This window comes from Bemisia tabaci, chromosome 7 (genome assembly GCF_918797505.1).
Source record: "Bemisia tabaci chromosome 7, PGI_BMITA_v3".
Lineage (NCBI taxonomy): Eukaryota > Metazoa > Arthropoda > Insecta > Hemiptera > Aleyrodidae > Bemisia > Bemisia tabaci.
In genome coordinates this window covers 51787459-51813458 of record NC_092799.1, presented here as the reverse complement: position 1 = coordinate 51813458, position 26000 = coordinate 51787459, and the positions used below count along the sequence as shown (strand labels likewise).

General features: G+C 39.5%; 1 protein-coding gene across 6 annotated transcripts in view; it reads right to left on the bottom strand.

The window, feature by feature from the left end:
* Positions 1 to 26000, bottom strand: part of LOC140224996 (uncharacterized) — a 251420-nt gene that overhangs the window by 2040 nt on the left and 223380 nt on the right. For all 6 annotated transcript variants that reach the window (XM_072302298.1, XM_072302292.1, XM_072302296.1 and 3 more), the window contains one exon: positions 23976 to 25366. In XM_072302298.1, coding sequence (XP_072158399.1) covers positions 23976 to 25366 — 1391 coding nt within the window. The remainder of the gene's footprint in view (positions 1 to 23975; positions 25367 to 26000) is intronic.

The following is a 26000-nucleotide window of genomic DNA, read 5'->3' as shown; positions in this document are numbered from 1 at the left end:
AATTTAGCAACGTCTGCAAACTTATTAGACGTTCTTCCTCAGTACGGCAATAAAATTGGAGTACATTTTTCAATTAGAATTACAATTCCAATTACAATTATATTTCTGGTTCAGTTGAGAAACAACGTATGTGCCAGTAGTTTCCCTATGCACGTATGTGTTTATCGGACGAGTCAAACTACATTTCGGAATTAGGGAATACAATTTCTGACTCGGTTTAGAAACAACAAATGCACCATTCGCTCTCCTATGTACTTCAGTATTTTTACGGATGAGCCAGAAATTGTAGTTCCTAGTTGCAAAATGTAGTCCAGTTGTACCGCGCCGAACAGAAAGAAACCAAACCACATCAGCCATTATCAAATTCCATCGAACGATGTTTTTTTCTTCTTTTTTTTCAAATGAAAGGTTATTCAGATTTATTATAGAATTATTATAAAGAATTTGCTTTGCGTTCCAGAGCGAATCTCCTATAGTTTTCAAGATAACCCACACTACCGTTCGCCTGTGAAATAATAATTCGTCCGTTTAAAATTTAGTAATGACTGATGTGACTTGGCGTCCTTTCCGCCTTATGCGGTCCAGTTAAGCTCGGAGCCCAAGAACTAGGAAAGCGCCTGTGGTATGATATAATGGGCGATAGATGCTCGCAGCGGTGCGAAGAAAGTGGCTTCGAGTGAGAGGAGCCTATTGGAACTCACCCTTAATGACTTCCCCTGCTCGGTAATGGGACCTTCGTTAAATACCTTTCATATTGGCAAAGCCTCGCCAGGCTCCATACCCCAATATCGCCGTGTGTCACGTGTGTGTCTATGCAAAACCCGCCCATAATAATTACAAAAGCTCCATGAAAAGTTTCCATCTATATGAGATGCTGGGTCAGCCTTCGATTGGATCCCATTTATGACTTTGCCCCATTTCTCGTGATTTACGCCTTGACTTGAGTCTCCGAAAAGAGGATTTTTTTCGACAAGATCAAGTTCTTTTTGAATGAAGCTTCAACAGCCGCAAACATGTCGTTGTTTGGGAGGGAGACAATTTTCGGAGGGCGACAGTAAACGCCACCCCCCCCCCTCCCAAAGAAAATCCCACTTAGTCCCTGATTTATGGCACTGCGTATTGTATATTTGTTATTGTGCTTTGTTTTTTTTTTTTTTTTGTTTTTTTATTGAGGAAAACATATTGCATTCTTTCTTACATATAAATTATAAGAGTAACGCGTAAAGAATAACACCTGAAACGCGAAGAGCCTGGGGGGGGGGGGGGGCAGAAAGCGGTTAGAGGGCGCAGGCCCCTATAATTCTGTATTAATTGATAAAGGCATATCGATTGTTATTGGACGCTAATGAACTGTTTGCGACTTGCATATGTTACAGACTTCCGGCTACATTTCTTTTCTTTTTTTCTCAAAAAGCAGCTGATGTTCATTCATGACAAAGAATAGTTCACTAAATGATTTTACTGTTCTCCATCAAGAATGTCGCACGGAAATGCATCACAACTGTCTCGTAAAACATCAAGTTGTGATGAATCTTTTGAAACCCCACAATTATCACTATTCATTTTTTGGGGTCACATTGTCGATACATGACTATAAAAACGCCCTGGTTAGAAAAGAGGCCATGACAGGCTTACTAGCGAATTTGAGAGGAATTTTGTAGGACGGAGGCTCGAAGAACTCCATGATTCCAATTTCGTTGTTAAAAATCCATACTTTTCCACTTGCGGCCTTCCTCTCAGAGAGGCGGCGAGGCGCTGTGAGATTTTTCCGTAATCACAGGCGCAGGTGAAAAGCGAGAGAATACTCGTCAAAGCAACGGTTGCTGAATGAAATTGATTCTCAAGTTTATGCATTGGGCTGAATGAATATTTATCTGGGGCATCGGAATAGGATACCTGAAACGGGTGGGGGTGGGGGGATGAAAAATTCAGCCCGACCTCCAACTGGTGGAGGCCGAGTTGTAAGATTTAGTCAGCTAAGTCGGTGGGTTTTTTAAAGTAACTACTTGACGTTATCATTATTTTACCTTCTTTTCAGTCCGAGAGTTTGACTATGTTGTCATGGAGTGAATTGCAGGTCGAGCGAATTAAAGTTACTCAAAAGTTTGGCATTTGAAAGGAGTAATCATCATTTCTCAAATTGAAAGGGACCAAAATTATTAATGCATATCGACGGTGAAACTACCAAACCACGTATCTCGGTTTGCGGCGTCGCAAACTTTCTGTCATACTTTATTTTTTAAAGAGGAAACTTCTCAATGTTGATTCTTGAAAACTTCTGTAATTTTTCCACTCAGTGCGAAGAAAATTCTGTGAAAATTTCAAGTAATAATATTGAATCGTTCTTCTTAAAAAAAATAAAATGAGAGTGGAGATTTTTAAACACCGCAAACGAGATACGTGGTCTGGTAGTTTCACCGTCGATATGTATATTGCTCCTGATAAATGTGCAGAATAGACCGTTTTCTATTCAATTAAGGATCAACTCCCAGAAGATATGGAACCGTTAAACAATTCAATTTTTTTAAGCAGAACGAGTGTTTTCATTTTAAAATTTTCATTCAGACAAAAAAATAGCAATAAATATAAAACTAGGTTGTCCGCCAATGCCACATGTACCTATTTTTTTAGAGGTTACTGGGCAACCTGCATTTTAAAATCAAAGTTTTAACCAGAAAAACAACAGTCTGCGTATTTTATCAAAGTTTCAGTGCGCGACGCAGTGGGATTCGCGGGCACGAGTTTAAATTCTATGTCGTTTTGCTTTTCATTCACGTTTTTACTACACTTATTTTAACACCTGAAGATGGCGTAAGGCGAAATTGACCGCGTTTAGCAGAAAGAAATAAAGCCACATCAGCTATTGCCATAACGGGGCAGTTTAATTTTTCACGAGAGAACGTTTGTGCGAACTTCTTGGAAAATATTGGGGAATTTGCCTCGTATTATACAGACAATTCAGCGAAATTTGCACAAAAATCCACACAACCGTTTCCGGGTAAACAATTGAAGTACTCAATTAAATTTTGCAATGGATTATGTGACTTGTTTCCTTTCTGCTAAACGCGGTCCAAATGGCCATGGGTGCAAGTTCTTCGTTTTGCCGTTATTGAGTCATCACGAAATTTTGCAAAACAAAATTGTAAAATTTTTTCGTCGACGCCCTAACGTCATCCTTCCAAGGGACGACGCGACGTCCCTGCTGCTATTTTAACATTGTACGAATAAGCTACAAATTTCGATGCACTTTCTGTCAACATGGGAGCGGAACTTTCATCGTTTATAGAGGCAAAAGTTGTGACGTCACGGACAAAGCTCTTGTCTCAACAAGGAAGGGATGGATCACCCTCCGGAGACTCGGCGGACAAATTCTAGCCGGGTCGCAGCTGCTCAAAGTTCTGCAGTATCTTATTGTAGCCCGACCTTCAAAGTTAAAGCATATTTGACCCAGAAGCCGTTTAAGCCAGTCCCGCGGCCCTTTCCAGCTTGATTTACTTCAGCACCGTGAAAAAACATCCCCGAGTGGGTTCCGCTGGATTTGTTTGCATCCCTTAGAGCTGATGACGTAAACTGCCAAATGTTTGGATTTCTGTCACGCTTTATTTCCTAAAACTTACTTTGTGAACTGCTTCACTGTAATGTAAAATAAGTGAAGGGACCATGTTTTTTCCCTAGGTGGTTCCCATTCAAATGCTTGGGAACTTTGTCACTATTACTGCCGTGCTAAGGAAAAACGCGTATGAACATTCGAGAGTTGCCAATTTCCTCAAATAAAACATGTATTTTTGACGGCATTCACGCCCATTTTTCTTTGAAATTTTCAGATATTTTACATAAAAGTGCGTACAAAGTAGTCTGCAAATTTTGGGGGAAAATATTCACAATTTTCCCCAAAAATTCGGTTTTTATCGGAGGAAACTTATCAACGTCTAAAGGCTCATACGACGTTCTTCCTTAGCACGGCAGATTACGAGTGTAAAGCAAGAATATTTTAGAGACACTTGAACCGCGTTTGATAGAAAGGAACCAAGCCACATCAGCTATTGCCTATGTTAACTAAGCACTTTCATTTTCTACAAGAGGACGATTGCCTGGATTTCTTTGAAACGTTTGAGAAAGCTTCTGACGATGCAGAAAACTCACTGAAATTATCAAGAAAAATCCGCACAACCCTTTTTCATGAAAAAAAACCTTTTACTACCCGATTTTTTTTTCATTTTCGTCAAACAACCAAGCAAAAACTACGATACGGACAAAATCGTACATTTTTGACAGAACTTAAACTGCGTATCCTTTGCAAAATATTATTAACAGGTTCCCGTCCCGTATTGGCACAAAACGACTCCAATAGTCATGGTAGTTCGGATAAGGTAAATTTTATCTCCCCGAGCCAAACGCGGCAGACGCGATATATTTTGTAAGGGCACTAACGTATCCAATTAAAGCGGGTGCGGCTATCGAGATCTGCCGGCAGATAGTTGAGATCACCCTCGCGGCTGTGCTTCCTACAAATTGCGAATTTTCGTTTACGACTGCGTTTTCTCGGCGAGCCTTCTCTCCAGGTTGCCAAATGTTCAAATCTTTTGCCGTAAAAACAGTGAGCATGCCACAGAGGTAGTGGTATGAATCCTGATACACAATTCGCCTTCATTTTTTCAGTTAGGCCAAAATGCATCCTCAACGTGAAAATAGTTGCATGAGCCTGATTGCATGAAAAAAATGAAGGCGCACATCACGCTGAGCACTCGAAGAAAGATTCACTTCCATTATTATCCACGTCAATGTAATTGTATGATTGATTGTATGAAACAAAATGAAGGCACTTGTGGAAAAGGCATAATACACTGATCAATCAAAGAAAAACTAGCCTTCGTATTATTAGTTTAGCCGTAAATTATTTCTGGTGTCAAAATGGTTGCATTCTACATTGACATTCTGAGAATCGGATCAATATATGAGTGTTAGAACAAAAATACACGAAACTAGCCCAAAGAATTCAAGTAAAAACCAGAAGAATAAACCGGTGACTAAGCCTGAAAACGACAAAACGTGAAGCCTAGGACGTCTCGGGGTGATTTCAGCCAATTTCTCGACCAAAATACAATAGTACGCTAAAAATTATAAAAATAAAAATACTTAGACCCTCTTTTTGTGGTAAGAAAAAGTGAGGTCATATTTATTTTTCCTGGTCGAGAAGGGGATTAAAACCACCCCAAAACGTCCCAAGCTTTACATTTTGTTGTTCTTAATCTTGCTTACCCGTTTTTTCTTGTGTTTTATAGTTATAAGTGTTATTCAAGTATTACAAGTTACAAGTGACGTATTTCTATCCAACGGAACTATGCGCTTCATGATGACGTTAGCCCTGTTATGCACATATTTTTATGGGTCTAAGGTCTCGTGTCTTAATGCACATAGTTCCGTTTGATAGAAATACGTCCATTTGAAATAGCAAGAAATACAAATCGTTGATATGAGGCTAAAACTCAAAAAATTAAGGCAAGACGCTTCGGCCGGTGACCCTGGCCATTATTAAGCTCTAAAAGAATTAAAAGATAGAATAGAAGGAGTGCAAAAGAACCATGTTTAAAAAAATCCGCGTGTCCACCGGCGCTATTGACGCGGATTTTTCATTGTTGACGTAAGCATATATTCTTTAATGTGAGGGTTCTTTCAAAGCGTATTTTTTCATTTTTAATTTTTTTAGCGGTTGATAATGGCCAGGATCACCGGCCGATACGTCCTGCGTTATAATTTAATGTGTTCTAGCTTTGTTCCTCACGATTCTTCATTGGTGTTCTTTCATGTTATTTTTTGGGCTCCTGTAACTAAATTTTCCGAATATTTGTGTTTTATATACATACTCTCCTGTCAAAAATTCTAAGTCGCAGTAACACACTAAAATTGTGAAAATAAAGATTAAAACTTATTTTTTACACTTAGTCATAGGGAAGAAAATGACTGCAACCTCTCACGGTTACTTCTCTCTCTCACAGTTTCAAGTTGATAAAAATAAATTCCTCTCTAAATACTGAATTTGCCTCAGTTCTTGTTTGATGAAGAAAATTATAATAAACACTAAGAGTATTTGAGCATCTAATTCTAAGAATTATGAAGGGGGACGATCTTCTTACAGACCTTTGCTGTCATTGCTCCCTGAGAAAAACCGCGATACCAAGTTCGAGGCTCCCCTATAATTTGCGTCGCTTCGGTGGGTTTCTTTTGTAAGCATTTGAATTCAAAAGAAGATTTTGTACAACTCGGTTACGCGTTCCTCTCCACAAAGACTATAAAACCAATAAAACTAGCTCTGTTCCATAATTCTGTAAATATTTTCTTCATTAACACGACAACTTCTCCTAAGGATTAAATCCCACCGTTTTGTAACCGATGATATTTTCTATCTTGGTCGCTAAATGTCTTGTAAGGAAAAAAGGAAAAATAATTTTTAAAACAAATATTGCGCGGCAATTAAGAATTTTTACTTAGTACGCATTATCAAAATGCGACGAACTTTTATACCGTTTTCGTAAAATAGGAGAAAGAAAATTATTTGATTTCGATCGAAATACAATGACGTTAACATGTATTTTGCATGATAGGATTACTTAAAATCATTCCAAATGAGCATTGCAAGGATAAAACGTTAAATTCACAACGTGACATGTGTTTAAACTTACAGAGTGAAATACGCCTTCAAACCGCGAGTATACAAATGCTGTGTCTTCAAAGTGATGTGCCATTGTGCCATGACTGGCCCAAATCTCCGTCGTCATTAATACATAATTGGGCGTATTTCTGCCAGACGGAACTATGTGCATTACGGAATGAGCCCTGAGACCCATATGAATATATGCATATTAGGGCTCACGTCATAATGCACATAGTTCCGTCTGGCAGAAATACGCCCAATTATGAACTTAATGAATGGAGCATTGACGAAACAAGAATTTTGACTGAAAATTATTCATACTGGACTAACAGAGGCACAGCATTCATGATGGTGAATAAACAGGAATGACATCGATTATAGTCTGTGAATTTCAGCCGCCAAAACCAGTCAAAACTCATTAAAATATGGTTCATGATTTTCAGCCTGGAAGATTTTCTGATTGGTCACTTCAACGGATAGTACTCTTTAGCCGAAAATTAAGCTGCGGGTGATTTGGTTAAATTTTGTGCCGATTATGGGCGGAAAATTACTTATTGATTCCACGATTCATGGTCAATACACGGGTGATGGAAACTGAAAAGCTTTAGAATGGGTCACACCGAAACTTTCTAAATAATTTAGAAGCCAATCGAGGGCCAAAGAACAATACCACGTAACTGACAATTTTAGCAAAAAATTAGTTAGCGACTTTGCAGCATTCTACAGTATATAATACGTGGGCTGATGATTTTACTTTTTTTCCCAATTCCGTAGAGGAGCGCTGACCCTGTAGTGTATGAAAAAGTTGCAAATCTACCCTTAAAATTACAAAAATAGCGAAGTTTTCTCTTGGTTCTGCGAACTCGGCATTTACGGATAGGTGGTATTCTGCCATGCTAAGGAAGAACGCTGTATGAACATTCGAGAGTTGCCAAATTTCCTCAAATAAAATGTTAATTTTTGAGGAGAGTTATGAATATTTTCCCTTATTCACACATTCAGATCCTATACATTAAATTAAAAATGAAATTCTGTGAAAAATTTGGAGAAAAATAATCGCAAGAGTTCCAGAGAATCCGCATTTTGTTGAAGGAAATTTAGCAACGCCTAAAGGCTCATACGGCGTTTTTCCTCAGCACGGCAGTATTGTTCGTTAGCCATCGCAATGAAAGTGGGACGGAATTCCCTTGCAAGAATGTTATACGTTTGAGAACGAGAGGAATATTTGATATTCTAGGTGGCGGTAGCCACCCCGGCCCAATCCTAAAAAAACTCCCTCTAAAAAATGACGACCCAAAAAAAAAAAAAAAAAAAAAAAAAAAAAAAAGACGGTGGCTGCTGCCTAACTAGTTTTACACGAAACAACGCGACCGGGCTTTTCTGCACGGTTTGCGGTCCATTAAGCTCTCCTACTAATTAAGTCGGAGAGTAAACCCCAAAAACCCTATAATATTTGGGTAGAGTATGCTCAGCTCTACTCGTAATGCCACCCTTTTTAAGTTTACTTAAATATTAAAAAAGTTATTAAGCTTTAACGACAAATTTTGGACCCCAAAACATGACGATGATGGATTGACCAATCGCTGAGCAGATGAGCAGATTCGGGGCAGATTCGAGGCCCGCGAAACGCCCGGCCGCGGAAGGCGGGCGTGTTATTTAGACAAACCTACAGCTATAACCGTAGAAAAAAACCCTATACAACTGTGGATATTTTGAAACTTCTATTCATAAAGCTCATACATATTTTGGAATTTTGACATAAATGAGACATAAGGGAGAAATAACGGTAAATAGTTCATTTTCTAGTATTCTCAATAGGCGACCTGGGGGCACGGCTGTGGAAGTAATGGTAGCATAAAACCCATTAAACTAGGTAAAATTTAAATCTGTAGACGCTGGAGATGGAACTTTTGGTACTTTTGCAGACTTACATAGACGTCGAAAGGAGAAATAATCGAAAGAAGGAGCGGGTCCTTCAATTCTTCAAGCACATTTGAATTTGAAAATAACTTGTAGAACCGCGCGATGGATGGTGAGCGCCGACTCCAGAGGTCAAATTTCAGGTTATGCTACTGTTATTATGGCTTTAAATATTTAATTAATACGAAGAAGATAGATTAATTGAAATAATAAGATGAAGATAGATTAATTGATGCGTGTTTCCATTTTATCGTAGCCGAAGATAACTGGATCCATTTCTATATAATCCTTTTATGATTCCCACACCCTTACTATGAGCTGTTACCATGTGCTGTTACAGTAAGTACCTACTCAGATCGCAACCTGCTATTTCTTCCCAGCGGCCCGGATCTAGTGATCTTTACAAGTAATTGTTTATGAATAATTGATGATATTAGTGAGTCCTAGATACTATTTCTCGTTAATCAGATTCAACAACTATCCACCAGAAAATCATCCTTTCCCTCAATACGATGATGTCTGTCGGGGTCTCAATTTGTGGGGATGAAGTTGTGTTTCCACTTTCTCCTAAAATTTTGCTAGCAGCCGAACTCCTCTGGAGTTGATGTGTCTCTTCTCAGTGTATCATGCTATCGGTGCATAAAGCCTCAATGTTTTCATAGACTTGTAATGCTCTATATTGGAAACGCGGTTTACGCATTCACCAATCAGTCGTGCGTAATGTGTCTACTCAAAGAAGCTACGCAGCGCTCCGTTAATGAAATCAACTCAATGTCACAACATCCAAGATACTTGACTTTAAACATTACCGTTAATTTGATTATTAGCAAGTCTCTTGGATTCTGTGTCAGAAGTTGATTGAATCGACTAATTTGCCTGTGTTGGGATAAAATTCTTCTAATAAAGACCTTTCATATTGACCTCTGCAGAAGGTATGTATTCTATACTTCTTTAATTCATTGGTTTAATAAAATTGATCTGCTAACTAATGCAGGCTATCCTTTATGATAACCTCTCTACCCATTGGCTAAAATTTGCAGTTCCTGGAGACGCAAACTTGCCGTCACTGCTTATCACATATAGGAGTGGCTATACCACATACAGAGTGGCTGTTCAATATAAAACATCAGTGCCTCCTGAAATCTAGATTATCTGAGTCCTCGCCTGACAAATTTTGATACCTACTCACTTTGCCTGCCACTATATCGATGTGAGAGTTACCTTAATCGGATAGTTGCAGGATCTCCCTGGCAATTCCCAGCATAGATGTGGTGGTACTCCACATAATTAACTTACCGGCAGAATCATTAGCTTGATAGAATCTTATGAGAGGGATCACATAGCGTAGGATATAAAACTAAGCCTTGAGTAAAGGTAATGTAATGTTTTTACTTTAAACTCTGGTTCTCGGTCTACCGTGCGAAAGGGACAGACCAATCCAGAAGAATCATACATGACAAGTGGCTCCTAAGTTGTCGTTTGTTTGAGTTCTTAGCTGAAAAGTTCATGCCTGAAGGTGTGACAGAAAATGGACTGTTTTATCCATCCTTGAAAGTAAACCAAGAATCAAAATTGTATTCTCTGTTTACCCTGATAGCGTGTTGAAACTCAATCGCTGCCGACTCTGCATAACCAGAATTGGCAGATACAGGCTCATAAAAATGAAATGTTATTGAAAGTAAAACCAAGAATTAGAATGGTATTCTCCGTTGTACCCTGATAACGCATTGAAACTCAATCGCTGTCGACTCTGTATGACCAGCATTGGCAGATAAAGGCTCCTGAAAATGAAATTTTATCAAACTGTTTCATTACAGTTCAGAAGATTCATGCTATTGAGATCGAAATTTCAGTTGTGGTAACTGTAATTTTTGCTTGCGGAAGCATCAACTTTTACTGTTTATCTTTTCCAATAACGAGTGAACTGGTCACATTTCTCAAGATACAGAATGCCATAGCTTTAGAGACATCTCTCATAAAATTAAAAATATTGATAAATACCTACTTTGCTTACTGTCTTTATGAGACGGTATCACGCGTTTGCAATGTGATTACTGATGATGAAATTGGAGCTCGGAGAAATTGCGATTCGAATGGTCAAAGGACCTGGCAGGCATAACTAGGTATAAGCAGCGTAAATGATAGAGGTCCTGCACTGAGGTGCAGAATTTAGCTTGCATTCTATCATTAGTTCCAAGAATCCAAAAAAAAAATGTCGGATAATGTAAGACATAAAAGGTATCCCTTAACACAGGTGATGCCTCTAATGTAAATCCTGATTTTGTGCCTACTGTACACAGGAGATGGAACATTACATAGAAGTCCTATATTAAGAGCAGCTCTGAAGTTGTTGATTATCAGGGTTCTTGCCTGACACATTCACCCACTTTGAAGGTGTGACAGTAAAGAGACTGGTTAATTTTATCATTGAAAATAAACCCATTATTAGTTAAACTGGCACTCTCCCTTTCACCCTGTTGCGCGTTTAAAGTCAATGTGTCTTTGTGGACTCTAGTTGACCAGAATGGCCAAATGGAGAATCATAATGATGAAAGCTATATAAGGATTTCATTGCAGCAGGCCGATTATTGAAAGTTTGAAGCAGTCTGATAAGAGATCGAAATGCGATATATTGCACGGTTAAGATAGGGCTGTCTTGCCTTGTCGTACTGACATAGTTTCAATAATCAGCATGCAGTTGAGATTTATGTCATCACAACTAAAGTTTATTGTATACCATCTCCTTATGAACGGAAAGATTTAACGCAAGTACCAAGATGATTTCATATGATGTCTGGATAAGAATGCACATAGTAAACAAGTAAGTAGCAACTTTTCGTTTCAGGCACATTGTGCCCAAGCATTGTGCCCTCAGTAATCAGAGAATCATAAAAGAAAACTCACTCACAACGAAAAAGGTACCTAGAGAGAGAAGGAATCATGCAAAATCAAGAATGGCCACATTTGGAAGTATTATTCCTCGGGGCAGCATAAAATTGAAAATGTTTCGTGCGTACAATGAGAAAACCATTCAAGAAGTTATATTGTTATTAATTTCAGAAATAATATGACATAGAGAAAGAGACAAGAGCCAGGAGAAATTGAAATTGCAATGCTATTTTGCTCAAACCCGATTCAAAATTTCCAAACGAAACAATAACATAATTATCATAACCTCTCTATGCACTATCTATGGCTTGGCTTAGACTGCGCATTAGGAAATTTCGGCGAGACTAGAGTCCCTTCAGGCGGGACGATAGGCAACTCAGCAACACCCAGCAAGTCCGAGTCCAATGCCTGTCATGCCAGTGCCGTTGCCTGATACGGGTACTTTTCGTTCGTATATCCGGATGTATCCACTAAGCGGAAGGCGCGTCTTTACCCTGATTTACCCCGCTAGCTGTCTTACCTACCGCGCGACCTAGATTGCGTTATAAGTCAATGCGCTTTACTGTAGTTTTCTATCGTTCGTAGCCAATGAGAATTAGGCATTACGTCAAGTGACCCAACTTTGTCACGATTTCAATACTGACCTGCGTTTTTTTTTCTGTGACGTACAGGGTGTGCCAAAAATATGGATCCTTCCTTACTGATGCCTCGAGAACGATTACAGATTATTGACATGCGGTTTGAACGAAATTCCTTAAAAAAAGGTGGGCCGATTTCGGGGGGGGGGGGGGGGGGGGGTGTCGTTTCCTCTCTGCCTCGCGCCCGCGGGAACAACTTGTTTTAAAATGGGAACTCTCTTTGCCTGATACTTCGTAGAAGTCATACCAAAAATACGTGATATCCTTCCAAAAAAACAAAAATATGATTTTTGTACAAAATTTCGGCCCAATCCAAAAAATGTCACTAATTACCAAAACAAAAAAAAAAAAACAAAAAAAAAACCAGGCACCCAAAAAATATGATGGCAGTACCGTTTGGATTCATCATATAAAAGGAAATGATATCAAAACGGCCCAATTTTCTCTTTCATGCCCATGCAATATACTTACCAAACACCCCAACTTTTTTCACAAAAAAAAAAAAAATAAATAAATAAATAAATAAATACCTATAAGGTATGATGACCTGAACACGTTTATTGGATCCATCGCTTTAAAGGAGTATGATATCAAATCGGCCCAACTTCTCTGAAATATGCCCATCTCGGATCAATAATTTTTTTGAGACCTTCCGACTCATCGCTGAGGAGACACTGATCATTACTTGACCCTTAGTATATGTCCTTGTTTAGATGTCAAAGAGTTCCTTATGAGAACTGTAATGAATTTTTTTTCTTTGAAGAGATAAAATAAAAAAATCGTCATAAAATTGAAAAAAAAATTCGAAGAAAAAAAAAGGAATGGGCCGGCCGGCACGTACAAAAAAAAAGGGGGGGAAATGTAGATACATTGGTATGCCCCAACATTTTGGCATGGGTGACCGACCCGGTCTTGCCAACATCCATGAAGTTGCTAAGAAAGAAGCATTGTAAGTAGGAGGCACATAATATTCGCAATAATACGCCAAGGTTCAGTAGTTTGTAAGGCCTTCTATCAGAAACAAACAAAGAATATGGCATTGCTTGAAAGTTGTTAAGTTGTTCACTCATGTGTGAATATCTTTCAGTCTATCTTTCAATGACGATTTCAAGAAGGACTGATCCTCCTTTTGACGATGATACTTGTTCATGTATATGTGAAAGAGAGACGATAATCACCCTATATTATCTACCACTTGTATGTACGGCCGGCCGGCCCATTCCTTTTTTTTTCTTCGAATTTTTTTTTCAATTTTATGACGATTTTTTTATTTTATCTCTTCAAAGAAAAAAAATTCATTACAGTTCTCATAAGGAACTCTTTGACATCTAAACAAGGACATATACTAAGGGTCAAGTAATGATCAGTGTCTCCTCAGCGATGAGTCGGAAGGTCTCAAAAAAATTATTGATCCGAGATGGGCATATTTCAGAGAAGTTGGGCCGATTTGATATCATACTCCTTTAAAGCGATGGATCCAATAAACGTGTTCAGGTCATCATACCTTATAGGTATTTATTTATTTATTTATTTATTTATTTTTTTTTTTTTGTGAAAAAAGTTGGGGTGTTTGGTAAGTATATTGCATGGGCATGAAAGAGAAAATTGGGCCGTTTTGATATCATTTCCTTTTATATGATGAATCCAAACGGTACTGCCATCATATTTTTTGGGTGCCTGGTTTTTTTTTTGTTTTTTTTTTTTGTTTTTGGTAATTAGTGACATTTTTTGGATTGGGCCGAAATTTTGTACAAAAATCATATTTTTGTTTTTTTGGAAGGTAAACAATATACTTCGTTAAGGGTACCTATGGAAAGCCCTTAAATATCTTTGAGACTCGAGGACAGTAAATAAGGAAGAAGGAAAGAAAAACTGGCGAGACAAATAAAAAAAGGGGTGAGTACGTAAACAAAAGGGCGAACTAAATGAAACGAACGAGAGTGGAGCGAGCTATTCTTCAAGCTGGACACAATATATTGCGTCCCGAAGCACAAAAATACCCAGCCGTGCCAGCCGTGCCCCCGACTGGACGTAAGCTATATTTTCCTTAAAAAGCCCTTGTACAGCCATAATTACTTTACTCCTCCGAAAACCCCCGCAAACTTATTCCGCGGGTCCGCCGCGTGGAAGTAAACATTATTCAGCCGTGATTAGGAAGAACGCCGTATCAACATTCCAGAGTTGCTAGATTTCCCTTGATAAAACATGGATTTTTGACAACATTCATGCATAGCTTTCCTTAAAATTTTCAGATATTTTAGATTCAATTCCATACAAATTTGTCTGAAAATTTTGGAAAATAATATTCGCAATTTTCCCAGTAAATCCGGTTTTTATCGGAGGGAACTTGGCGACGTCTGAAGGCTCATACGGCGTTTTTCCATAGCACGACAGTATTCCAGCCTGATCCTTTTTATGCGCTCGCCAAGTGGACTGACCGCCCCGATAATTCATGCTCTTTCCCCTGTTGTCGAATTTCGTGTATGTGGTACAATTATTAAAGGTAAAGATAGTAAGATTTTCAAAAGTGAAAATTTGAAAGTAGCTACGTCCCTCGATTGCCATTCTGTACCAACATTTCGTTCAGTGTTTTACGTAAAAAAAGAGCAACCATGAGAACCCCTCTGAATGATGCTCATTCAGTCGTGCTGCGAAAAAACGTTCTATGGACATTTGCACGTTGCAAAATATCTTCCGAAAACATAAGAGTTTCCCCGGACAGCAAGTGAACTTTTCAAATTAAAAATTTCAAAGACTTTAATCCAAAGTTATTTCAAGAGTATATGAAAATTCCGTGGAAAATTATTCGTAACTTCCTCTAAAATAAACATTTCACTTGGAATAATCTGGTTACATTTGAATGCTCTTGCAGCGTCCCTCCTGAGCACAACAGAAAGTCGTTTTCTAGACGATGGAACATAACTCTCATCACATATCTCACTGAATGAATTCAATTTATTAAAATTGGATTACATTTCACAATCAGGCAGTAGAAATTCTGTCACACAGTCAGATTAAATACAACGTATGCAACATTGGCTGTCCGCTGCACACAAGTGTTTTTACGAATGAGCCGAAATTTCGATTCCTAATTGCAAAATGAAGTTCAATTATATGACCGCGCAAATGCAGCCCAACATTTTGCTGATATTTGCGTGTAAACAGAGGAAAAATCAATGAGATTTTCAATTTGTGAAAGTAAAATTTACGAGTAAAAATTTTGCAACGGTGAAATGTAGTTTCGTTCTTTTTCACCAGGAAAACGAAAATTAAAAATCCTTTGTGATGAGCAATTTTCGGTAGCAATGTTCTCTTCTTAATTCTGAAATATGACAGTAAACATTTTGTAACTAGAAATAGGCTACAAATAATCTGCTTTAAGCAATGTGTATGACATCATAAGTAGTGAGTCAATCTGGCAACGTCAATTAACATAATATCTGAGCCGCTTTATTTGAATCTTCCCACACGAAAGCGGGACGGTACGAGGGGTCATTCGTTTCAGCGGCTTGATTATAAGCAAACAACCAGACGCATACACGACTCTTTCCCAGTATGTAAATTTCGTCTATTGCCACACTTGTGGTTAATTACCGCGAAATCGCTTTGCGACAGTATTATGATTTGTTTTCATCTGGCATTATGGGCACAAAGTAGGGTGGGCGTTTTCTGGATTAAACTGGGGTTGAGATTATACAAACTCCCGCTGAAAGGCTCAAAACAGATACAGCTCATCCACGCTGCGGCTGAGCGGCTCTTCGAGAACTTGGAAAAGAAAATTGGCTTCAAATCCTCGTTTTCCTTACAAAAGAACCTAACTTCATTCAATGTTGCCAGATTTCCTATCGGGAATTGGATTTTCATCAGGAGAATCCTGGACGGGAAAAAATATGTGTCAGGGGTAATCCCCCAAAATTAAGGTACTACCCAAATATCGTATCTTGGAGGAAATAAGCAATGGACATTTCCAACTGATTGTGGCAATACCGCAACATTTGGGTTAGTAAACTAATTTATTAGGCTACTACTACATTTAATTGGAAATGTTCATATCATCCAACAACCCCTACCCTCTTTTTCCCATGTGGACATTCCTGACGCTAATTTCACTCATTTTCTTCTCATCTCATGCAAAAATCAGAAAAAAATTTAGGACAAAATTGCAGAGGTACATTCTTGTAAGAAATTTAATTTAAGTCAATTTTGCAACCTTGGAGTGGAATTAAGATCCTTCGGCCAGAAAACGGTGAAATCATAAAAATCAAAATAGGGAGAAAATGCGTTTAAGATATTTATAGATCGGCCCAATCCAAAAAATTTCACTAATTACAAAAAAAAAAAAAAAAAAAAAAAAAAAAAAAAAAAAAAAAAAAAAAAAAAAAAAAAAAAAAAAAAAATAAGCACCCAAAAAATATGATGGCAGTACCGTTGGATTCATCATTTAAAAGGAAATGATATCAAAACGGCCCAATTTCCTCTGAAATATGCCCATCTCTGATCAATAATTTTTTCGAAACCTTCCGACTCATCGCTGAGGAGACACTGATCATTACTTGACCCTTAGTGTATATCCTTGTTTAGATGTCAAAGAGGTCTATATGAGACATGTAATGAATTTTTTTCTTTAAAGAGATAAAAAACAAAAAATCGTCATAAAATTGAAAAAAAATTCGAAGAAAAAAAAAGGAATGGGCCGGCCGGCCGTACATACAAGTGGTAGATAATAGGGTGATTATCGTCTCTCTTGCATATATACATGAACAAGTATCATCGTCAAAAGGAGGATCAGTCCTTCTCGAAATCGACATTGAAAGATAGACTGAAAGATATTCACACATAAGTGAACAACTTAACAACTTTCAAGCAATGCCATATTCTTTGTTGGTTCCTGATAGAAGGCCTTACAAACTTCTGAACCATAGCGTATTATTGCGAATATTATGTGCCTCCTACTTACAACGCTTCTTTCTTAACAACTTCATGGATGTGGCAAGACCGGGTCGGTCACCCATGCCAAAATGTCGGGGCATACCAATGTATCTATTTTCCCTCCTTTTTTTGTACGTGCCGGCCGGCCCATTCCTTTTTTTTTCTTCGAATTTTTTTTCAATTTTATGACGATTTTTTGTTTTTTATCTCTTTAAAGAAAAAAATTCATTACATGTCTCATATAGACCTCTTTGACATCTAAACAAGGATATACACTAAGGGTCAAGTAATGATCAGTGTCTCCTCAGCGATGAGTCGGAAGGTTTCGAAAAAATTATTGATCAGAGATGGGCATATTTCAGAGGAAATTGGGCCGTTTTGATATCATTTCCTTTTAAATGATGAATCCAAACGGTACTGCCATCATATTTTTTGGGTGCTTATTTTTTTTTTTTTTTTTTTTTTTTTTTTTTTTTTTTTTTTTTTTTTTTTTTTTTTTTGTAATTAGTGAAATTTTTTGGATTGGGCCGAAATTTTGTACAAAAATCATATTTTTGTTTTTTTGGAAGGATATCATGTATTTTTGGTATGACTTCTACGCAGTAGGTATCAGGCAAAGAGAGTTCCCATTTTAAATTTAAAAGTTGTTCCCGGACGCGAAGTAGAGAGGTAACGACCCCCTGGACACCCCCCCCCCCCCCCCCCCCCCCCCCCCCCCCCCCCCCCACTCGAGAGCGGCCCACCTTTTTTGAGGGAAATTTCGTTCAAACCGCATGTCAATAATCTGTAATCGTTCTCGAGACATCAATAAGAAGGATCCATATTTTTGGCACACCCTGTGTGTCATAGAAAAAAAACCGCAGGTCAATATTAAAATCGTGACCAAGTTGGGTCACTTGACGTAATGCCTAATTCTCATTGGCTACGCACGATAGAAACTAGAGAAGCGATAGATAGAGGTTATGTTATTGTTTTGTTCGGAAATTTTGGATCGGATTCGAGCAGAATATCATCGCAATTTCTCCAGGCTCCTTCCTCTTTCTTTGTCATATTATTTCTGGAATTAATAACAATATAAATTCTTGAATGGTTTTCTTATTGTACGCACGAAACTTTTTCACTTTTATGCTGCCCTGAGGAAGAATGCTTCCAAATGTTTGCATGAATCATGAATCATGCATCTCTCTCTAGGTACCTTTTTGGTTGTGAGTTTTCCTATTTGTCTCTGGTTTTCCTTTATGTTTATGATTCTCTTTACTGAGGGAACGATGTGCCTGAAACGAAGAGATGCTACTTACTTTGTTTATTATGTGCATTTCTATCTAGACAACATATGAAATCATCTTGGTACTTACGTTAAATCTTTCCGTTCATAAGGAGACGGTATACAATAAACTTTAGTTGTGATGACATAAATTTTCTCAACTGCATGCCAATTATTGAAACTATGTCAGTACAACAAGGCAAGACAGCCCTATCTTAACCCTGCAATGTATCGCATTTCGATCTCTTATCAGACTGCTTCAAACTTTCAATAATCGGCGTGCTGCAATGAAACCCTTTGATAACTTTCATCATTAGGATTCTCCATTTACCCATTCCGGTCAACTAGAGTCCACACCGACCGATTTATTTTAAACGCGCAACAGGGTGAAACGGAGAGAGCCATTTTAATTACTGATGGGTTTACTTTCAAAGATAAAATTAACCAGTCTATTTTCTGTCACTCCTTCAAAGTGTGTGAATGTATCGAGCGAGAACCCTGATAATCAACAACTTGGGAGCCGCCTTTAATATAGGACTTAAGTATATCTGACACTTTTTTTTTTTATTAATGGAGCTAATGATAGAATGCGAGCTGAATTCTATTATTTACGCTGCTTATACCCAGTTATGCCTGCCAGGTCCTTTGACCATTCATATTGCAATTTCTCCGAACGCTAATTTCATCATCAGTAATAACATTGCAAACGCTTGATACCGTCTCCTAAAGATAGCGTTTGGCAAAGTAAGTATTTATCAATAATTTTTGGTTTTATGAGAGCTTTCTCTATAAAGCTGTGGCATTATGTATCTTGAGAAATGTGACCAGTTCACTCTTCATCAGAAAAGATTACTTAACAGCAAAAGTGGATCCTTTCGCAAGCAAAAATTACAGTTGCCACAACTGAAATTTCAATCGCAATAGCATAAATCTTTTGATCTGTAATGAAACAGTTTGATACAATTTCATTTTCATGAGCCTGCATCCGCTACTTCTAGTCATGCAGATTCCGTACTTGGTACGGATTGAGTTTAAATGCATGCAAACTAAATTCTGCAGCTCACTGCAGGTAAGTCAAAATGTGTTCCATCATCTATACTACGAATAGCCAGCCTCCCTGACCTACAATTTAATCAGCAGTAATAACATGGAGGATGCAGGACACTGCCTCATCAAGACTGCAAGGCGATTATTGAAACTATGTCAGCCCGACACGACAAGACATAGCCCTATCTTAATCATGCAATATATCGCAATTCGATGTCTTATCAGGCTGGTTTAAATTTCAATAATCGGCCCGCTGGTAGACAAAGTAAGTAGGTATCAATGCTTTATGTTTTATGAGAGATGCCTTTCAAGCGCAGGCATTCCTTATCTTGAGAAATGTGAGCAGTTAACGCTTCATCAAAGGAGATAGTGAGTGTTGAGGCTGTAGCAGCCAAAGATTTTAGTCGCCCGGACTAAAATTTTTGGCTGTTTGAGTCTCGATTGATAGTTTTCAATAACCTGCCAGCTCCGGTCATCAATAGTCCACATCTAATGAGTTTTAATGCACTTGCAGGGTGTGCCAGAGAATTAATTCTTGTATCCAATTTCCGTGCTAAATGGAACAGTTAATTTTCTGTCGCACTCTGATAATGGGTAAATTTGTCAGGCGAGGACTCAGATAATCTAGAGGTCAAGAGGCACTGATGTTTTATATTGAACAGCCGCTCTGCATTATCTCCTATATGCGGTAAGCAGTGACAGAAATTGCGTCTCCAGGTATTGCAAATTTTAGTGTATGTATAGTGAGGTTATCATCAAAATTATTCTGCATTAGTTACCACCTCAATTTTATCAAACCAATGAAGTAGTAGTATAGATACATACCTTCTGCACAGGTCAATATGAAAGACCTTGATTTGAAGAATTTTATCCGAACACAGACTTTGATGATTCAATCAACTTCTGACCCAGAATCAAAGAGACTTGATAAAAATCAAATTAAAGCTAATGCTTGAAGTCAAGTATCTTTGATTTTGTGACATTGAGATGATTTCATTGAAGCGGTTTCATTTCAGTGAAGCGTAGCTTCTTTAAGTAGACACATAACCAAGACTGGCGGGTGAATGCGTTAACCAGTTTTCCAATATAAAGCATCACAAGTCTATGAAAACATACAGGCTTTAGGCACCAGTTGCAGGATACACTGAGAAAACACACATCAACTCCGGAGGAGGTAGGCTGCCTGGCTGCTAGCAAAATTTTAGTAGAAAGTGGAAACGCAGATTCACATTCATTCCCACCGATTGAGATCCCAGACACACATCATCGTATTGAGGGAAAGGATGATTTTCTGATGAAAAGTTGCTGAATCTTATTAACGAGAAATAGTATTTCGGACTCACTATAGTGGGATATCATCAATAATTCATGAACAATTACTTGAAAAGATCACTAGATCAGGGCCGCTGGGAAGAAATGGCAGGTTGATCCGAGTACTTACTGTGGCAACCATAGAATAATAAAGCTAACGCCTATAGAAGAGTCACTCGCGTAAGTGGCCGTTGTGACTCTCGCCTGCTGTGTCCAGGTTTGGTTAGGTCCCGTTGCCCTATACTTTCTGAACCCGCCAGCTCTTTGCAAGGTTGTCAAATGTAATAGTAGGGCCCAGCAAATTGCAGGGTTGCGAAATGTAGTCAGTGGTGCCAACGAAGAGTCTAATGTTTTGTAAGTGTAAAAGTCATCGTCACAGAGTAAAAGAGTTTGAGTATCAAAATTAATGTAACAGAAACGATTTCCACAGCCTCGTCGTGCTCATGCTGGCCAGATGACTGATAAAATCAGATGTGATCAGCTACAGTTAGAGTGTTACAGTTGGCTATTGCCACCATTTTCATTCTGAATGTAAACAATACCCGCCAGCTCCAGCTCAAGAGCTCCAGGTCCTGTTCTTCTTCTTCGTCATGAAATCTGCGAGAGTGTCCTTTCTATAGGCGTAGCCTTATTATTCTATGGTGGCAACTAAATTTATCAAGGGTGCGGGAATCATAAAAGGATCATATAGAAATGGATCCAGTTATCTTCGGCTTTGATAAAATAGAAACACGCATCGATTAATCTATCTTATTCTTAATGTTAAAATTTAAAATATTTTAAGTCATAATACATAATAGCGGAAATATAACCTGAAATTTAGCTTCGGGATCTGGAGTCGGCGCTCACCATCCATCGCGCGGTTCTACAAGTTATTTTCAAATTCAAATGTGCTTGAAGAATTGAAGGACCCGCTCCTTCTTTCGATTATTTCTCCTTTCGACGTCTATGTAAGTCTGCAAAAGTACCAAAAGTTCCATCTCCAGCGTCTACAGATTTAAATTTTACCTAGTTTAATGGGTTTTATGCTACCATTACTTCCACAGCCGTGCCCCCAGGTCGCCTATTGAGAATACTAGAAAATGAACTATTTACCGTTATTTCTCCCTTATGTCTCATTTATGTCAAAATTCCAAAAATATGTATGAGCTTTATGAATAGAAGTTTCAAAATATCTACAGTTGTATAGGGTTTTTTTCTACGGTTATAGCTGTAGGTTTGTCTAAATAACACGCCCGCCTTCGCGGGCCGGGCGTTTCGCGGGCCTCGAATCTGCCCCGAATCTGCTCATCTGCTCAGCGATTGGTCAATCCATCATCGTCATGTTTTGGGGTCCAAAATTTGTCGTTTAAAGCTTAATAACTTTTTTAATATTTAACTAAACTTAAAAAGGGTGGGCATTACGAGTAGAGCTGAGCATACTCTACCCAAATATCATAGGGTTTTTGGGGTTTACTCTCCGACTTAATTAGTAGGAGAGCTTAATGGACGCAAACCGTGCAGAAAAGCCCGGTCGCGTTGTTTCGTGTAAAACTAGTTAGGCAGCAGCCACCCGTCTTTTTTTTTTTTTTTTTTTTTTTTTTTTTTTTTTTTTTTTTTTTTTTTTTTTTTTTGGGTCGTCATTTTTTAGAGGGAGTTTTTTAGGATTGGGCCGGGGTGGCTACCGCCACCTAGAATAGCTGAAATAACCAGAATTATCTGAATTGGGTAGAAAACCCCCTTTCCTGCGATCATGTTTTTTTCTTCTGAATTAAAAATGGCAAATATTTATCCCCGAGATTTTAGTATGGATTCTTAGAAGTATCCCGTAGCGAATGCTTATTATTAGTTTCACCCGTCATATAGATTGAGAGAAAGCGATAACACAATTCAAAATTCCAGGAATAAAGGGAGCACAGAATACATCAGAATTCAGATACTAAATCTCAAATATTCAAAATGAAGGGTTAAAAGAAGCAGGAATCCAAGTCGATGGATAAAGTCTGAAGCGGGAGTTTGCCGCCGGTACAAATTTTGAATTGTATAAATTGATACCTGGAAAAAGGGGTAAAATGCATTTCGGAGAGATTTTCTTCTTACTTTCGTTCCTTTTTTATATTAAATCTTCTTTAGGAGAAGTGCAAACCCTTCAAATGCCTGGAAAACTTGGCCCGTGAGCTCCAAAACTAAAATTTTTCCTCGCTCAATTACATTTGCTCGGATTGGCACTGCGTTTGTCGACGAAAAGTTTTCAGCGAAAACCCCGCAGTTTGCGCGAGGAAATTCAAATCACCTTCATTATTATTTTTTTTTCTTTTTTTTTGGGGGGGGGGGGGGGGGGGCTATTTAACAGGGGCATCCATAATCCTGAAATTGTTGTAATTAGGCGTCGTTATCCCAACCCATCCACGCGTTTGTTGGCCGAGGCTCCCGCAATTCGCGCGATGAATTTAAAACTGGCATTCAACAAATGGCAAATTCAAACATTTTCTGGCAGAATTAACTCTGAATTGACGCTGTGTGAAATACAGCGTAAAGGAATGGTAAATTCTACCAATCTTTTTTTTTTTTTTTTTTTTTTTTTTTTTTTTTTTTCCAGTGTATATGTGTTTATCGGCCAAGATTTCCACAGTTTGCACGAAGAATTCAAAACGCCCTCATTCTTCGGTCACGCAACATCGACCAGTGTACCCCACTGTACCCCACCTGATTACATCGCCTAGATATTTTGTGCGGAGTCTCTAAAATACCGATGACCAAGGTGCAAAACCACTAAATCAAATTTTTTTGCGACGCTGCAGACTTCTTGTCATATTTTCTTTTTCCTTTGAAAGCTAGTGGACGTAATTTCCTAAGAAAATCCTTGATACTTCTCTATAAGCAGCATATTCCGAATAGATTTAAAGCTTTAAAGTTAGCTCGTTCCTCATGAAAAAAATGAAAGAGGAGTGGAAGTTTTGAAAGACCAGAATAAGATTTCGTGGTTTTGCACGTTTACCATGCTGCCTTGCTGAGGAAGAACGACGTATGAACATTCGAGAGTTGCCAAACTTCCTCCGCTAAGATGTTTCTTTCTAAACAAAAAATTATGACTATTTTCCTTTGAAATTTTCAGATACTCTAGATTAAATTGTGATTGACCTCCTGTAAAAAATTGGTAGAAAAATATCCACAAGTTTTCCAGGAATTTCTTATGTTATTGAAGGAGATTTGGCAACGTCTAAGGGCTCATACGGTGTTCTTCCTTAGTACGGCAGCATAGATACATGGTCTCTGGGAATGAGCCTACAACTTAGTTCTGTGAGAGAGGAAGTAATATACACCAAATAAGGAAAAGTCCACTTACTTCCATTCAAGATCCTCTGCTTGTAGTTGTCAGCCATGGTTCTGGGTGCCGGCCTGGGACAGGCGCGGGGCGGGTCCTCGCTGTTGCGGGGTGGCACCGCGGGGGCGGCCCCCGGAACCCCCGGGGGCGGGACCCGGTCGGCGGCGAGCTGGAGGCTCCGGGAGCGCTTCACCTTGTTGCTGCGCGACACGGAGTCACTGGAATGGTGCGAGACCAAAGAGTCCTTGGAGGAGTTGAGGTAGTGGGAGTTGTGGCTCACCGAGCGGCGGAACGGCGCCGAGGAGGCCGGCGAATAGTCGCTCGACGAGGACGACGACGGCGACGTGCAGAAGTTCTCGGCCTTCTTCGCCCGACGGTACTTCTCTCGCTTCTTCGTCTCGGCACACGAGTCCGGCGACGAGTTGATCACCGTCATCGTCGAGTGTGCACTCAGGTTCAAGGAACTATTGTTGTCGTCTTCATCACCATCATCGTAGACCGACGAGTCCGTCTCGCAGAGTTTCGGCATGGTGCGATTGAGCGTGCTGTCGAAGCTCCTGAACCCGGCCGAAGACGAGGAGGATGACGAGGAGTACTTGTGGTATTGGGTGCGGCGGCTCGAGGTCTTGGTGGCGTCGTCGAAAGACCTAGTATGCGGGATTTTCGCTCCTGGAGAGGGCGTCAACTTCCGCCGCGGTCCTTGAGGGGTGTGCGGCGAGGCGCTCCAGCTCCTGTGGAACGGGGGCGAAGCGGGTGGGCTACCTTCTACGGCGTCGCTTCTCGTGAAGTTGAAAGAGCGAGAGGCGAGCGTCTTGGGGCGGTTGACGGTGTCGAAGCGCTGGTTATGATCCTGGAACGCCGGCGGCGGGGAGATGATGGCGTTGCTGTCTTCCGACTTGGAGGTCTTGAGCTGCGATACCTGCATGACCCTCTGGCTGGAGGTGAATTGGTAGCCGGGCCTGTTGAGGATCTCCAGAGGGTCGGGGGTTGAGTCCAGGGGGTAGCGGAGGGAGTGGGAGTGGGTGAGGTTTCTGGAGGGTGGCGTGGGGGGTTCCTGGGGTTTTTGCGGGGTCCTGTCGAGGGACTTGTGTTGGACTTGGACCCAGCCGGAGCGGCCGAGGAAGACGCCGTCGACCTCCTGGTCGCACCAGCGGACCGGGGACAGCTCGCGGGAGCAGCCGTTTTCTTTGGCCTCGGCGACGCCCGAGGCGAAGAGGCCGGCGGACTTGCGGCGGGCGAGGTTGCTCGTGGCCATGGCGTTCTTGAGCAGCGTCGCCGACGGAACCGTGCACGCGCTGTTCATCTGCGAGAGCCGCGAGTTGCGCGCCAGCGCCGGGGCTGTGTTGCGCGGGAAGCAGGATTCCCACGGCTCCGAGGTGCTTCGCAGGTGCAGCACCGACACGTTAGGCCCCCTGAAACAGAACGAAAAATCTTATTAGTTTTTCAAAAGGTACCAACCATTGAGAAGCCTTCGTGTCGTCAGAAGTTATATGCATTACTTGAGCGGTTCACAGAGTTAGATTGCGTTTTGCAAATAAGAAACCAAGAGCATCCTATTGTTGCTAAGATTGTGCAACTTACATTCTTTGCCGCACAATTACCGAAATCACGCAAAAAATTAAATTTACAAAGGTAATTTTTGTCATGAATTTATATTTTACTGAGAGTAAAGATGAATCTTCTTTAGATGATTGGTTTACATTTGCGAGATAAACAAAGTTACACAAGCTTAGCGACATTAGATGTTCTTGGCTCCTTTTTGCAAAATGCAAACCAATTGCATTTAAATGGTCCAATATTATTGGATTGTATTTTGCAAAAAGGAACGAGAAAGAATATAATAATGCTAAGATTGTGCATTTTCATCCTTTGAAACAAAATTACTGAAATCATGAAAGAATATGAAATTTAAATGGTAATTTTTTTCTTAAATTAACAGGTTTTAGCGAGTAAGATAGAAACTGTCAATGGATAATCAGGTTTTTCTTCCAAAGCAAAAGATTTTGCACAATCTTTGCAACATTGCAACGCTCCTGGTTCCTTTTT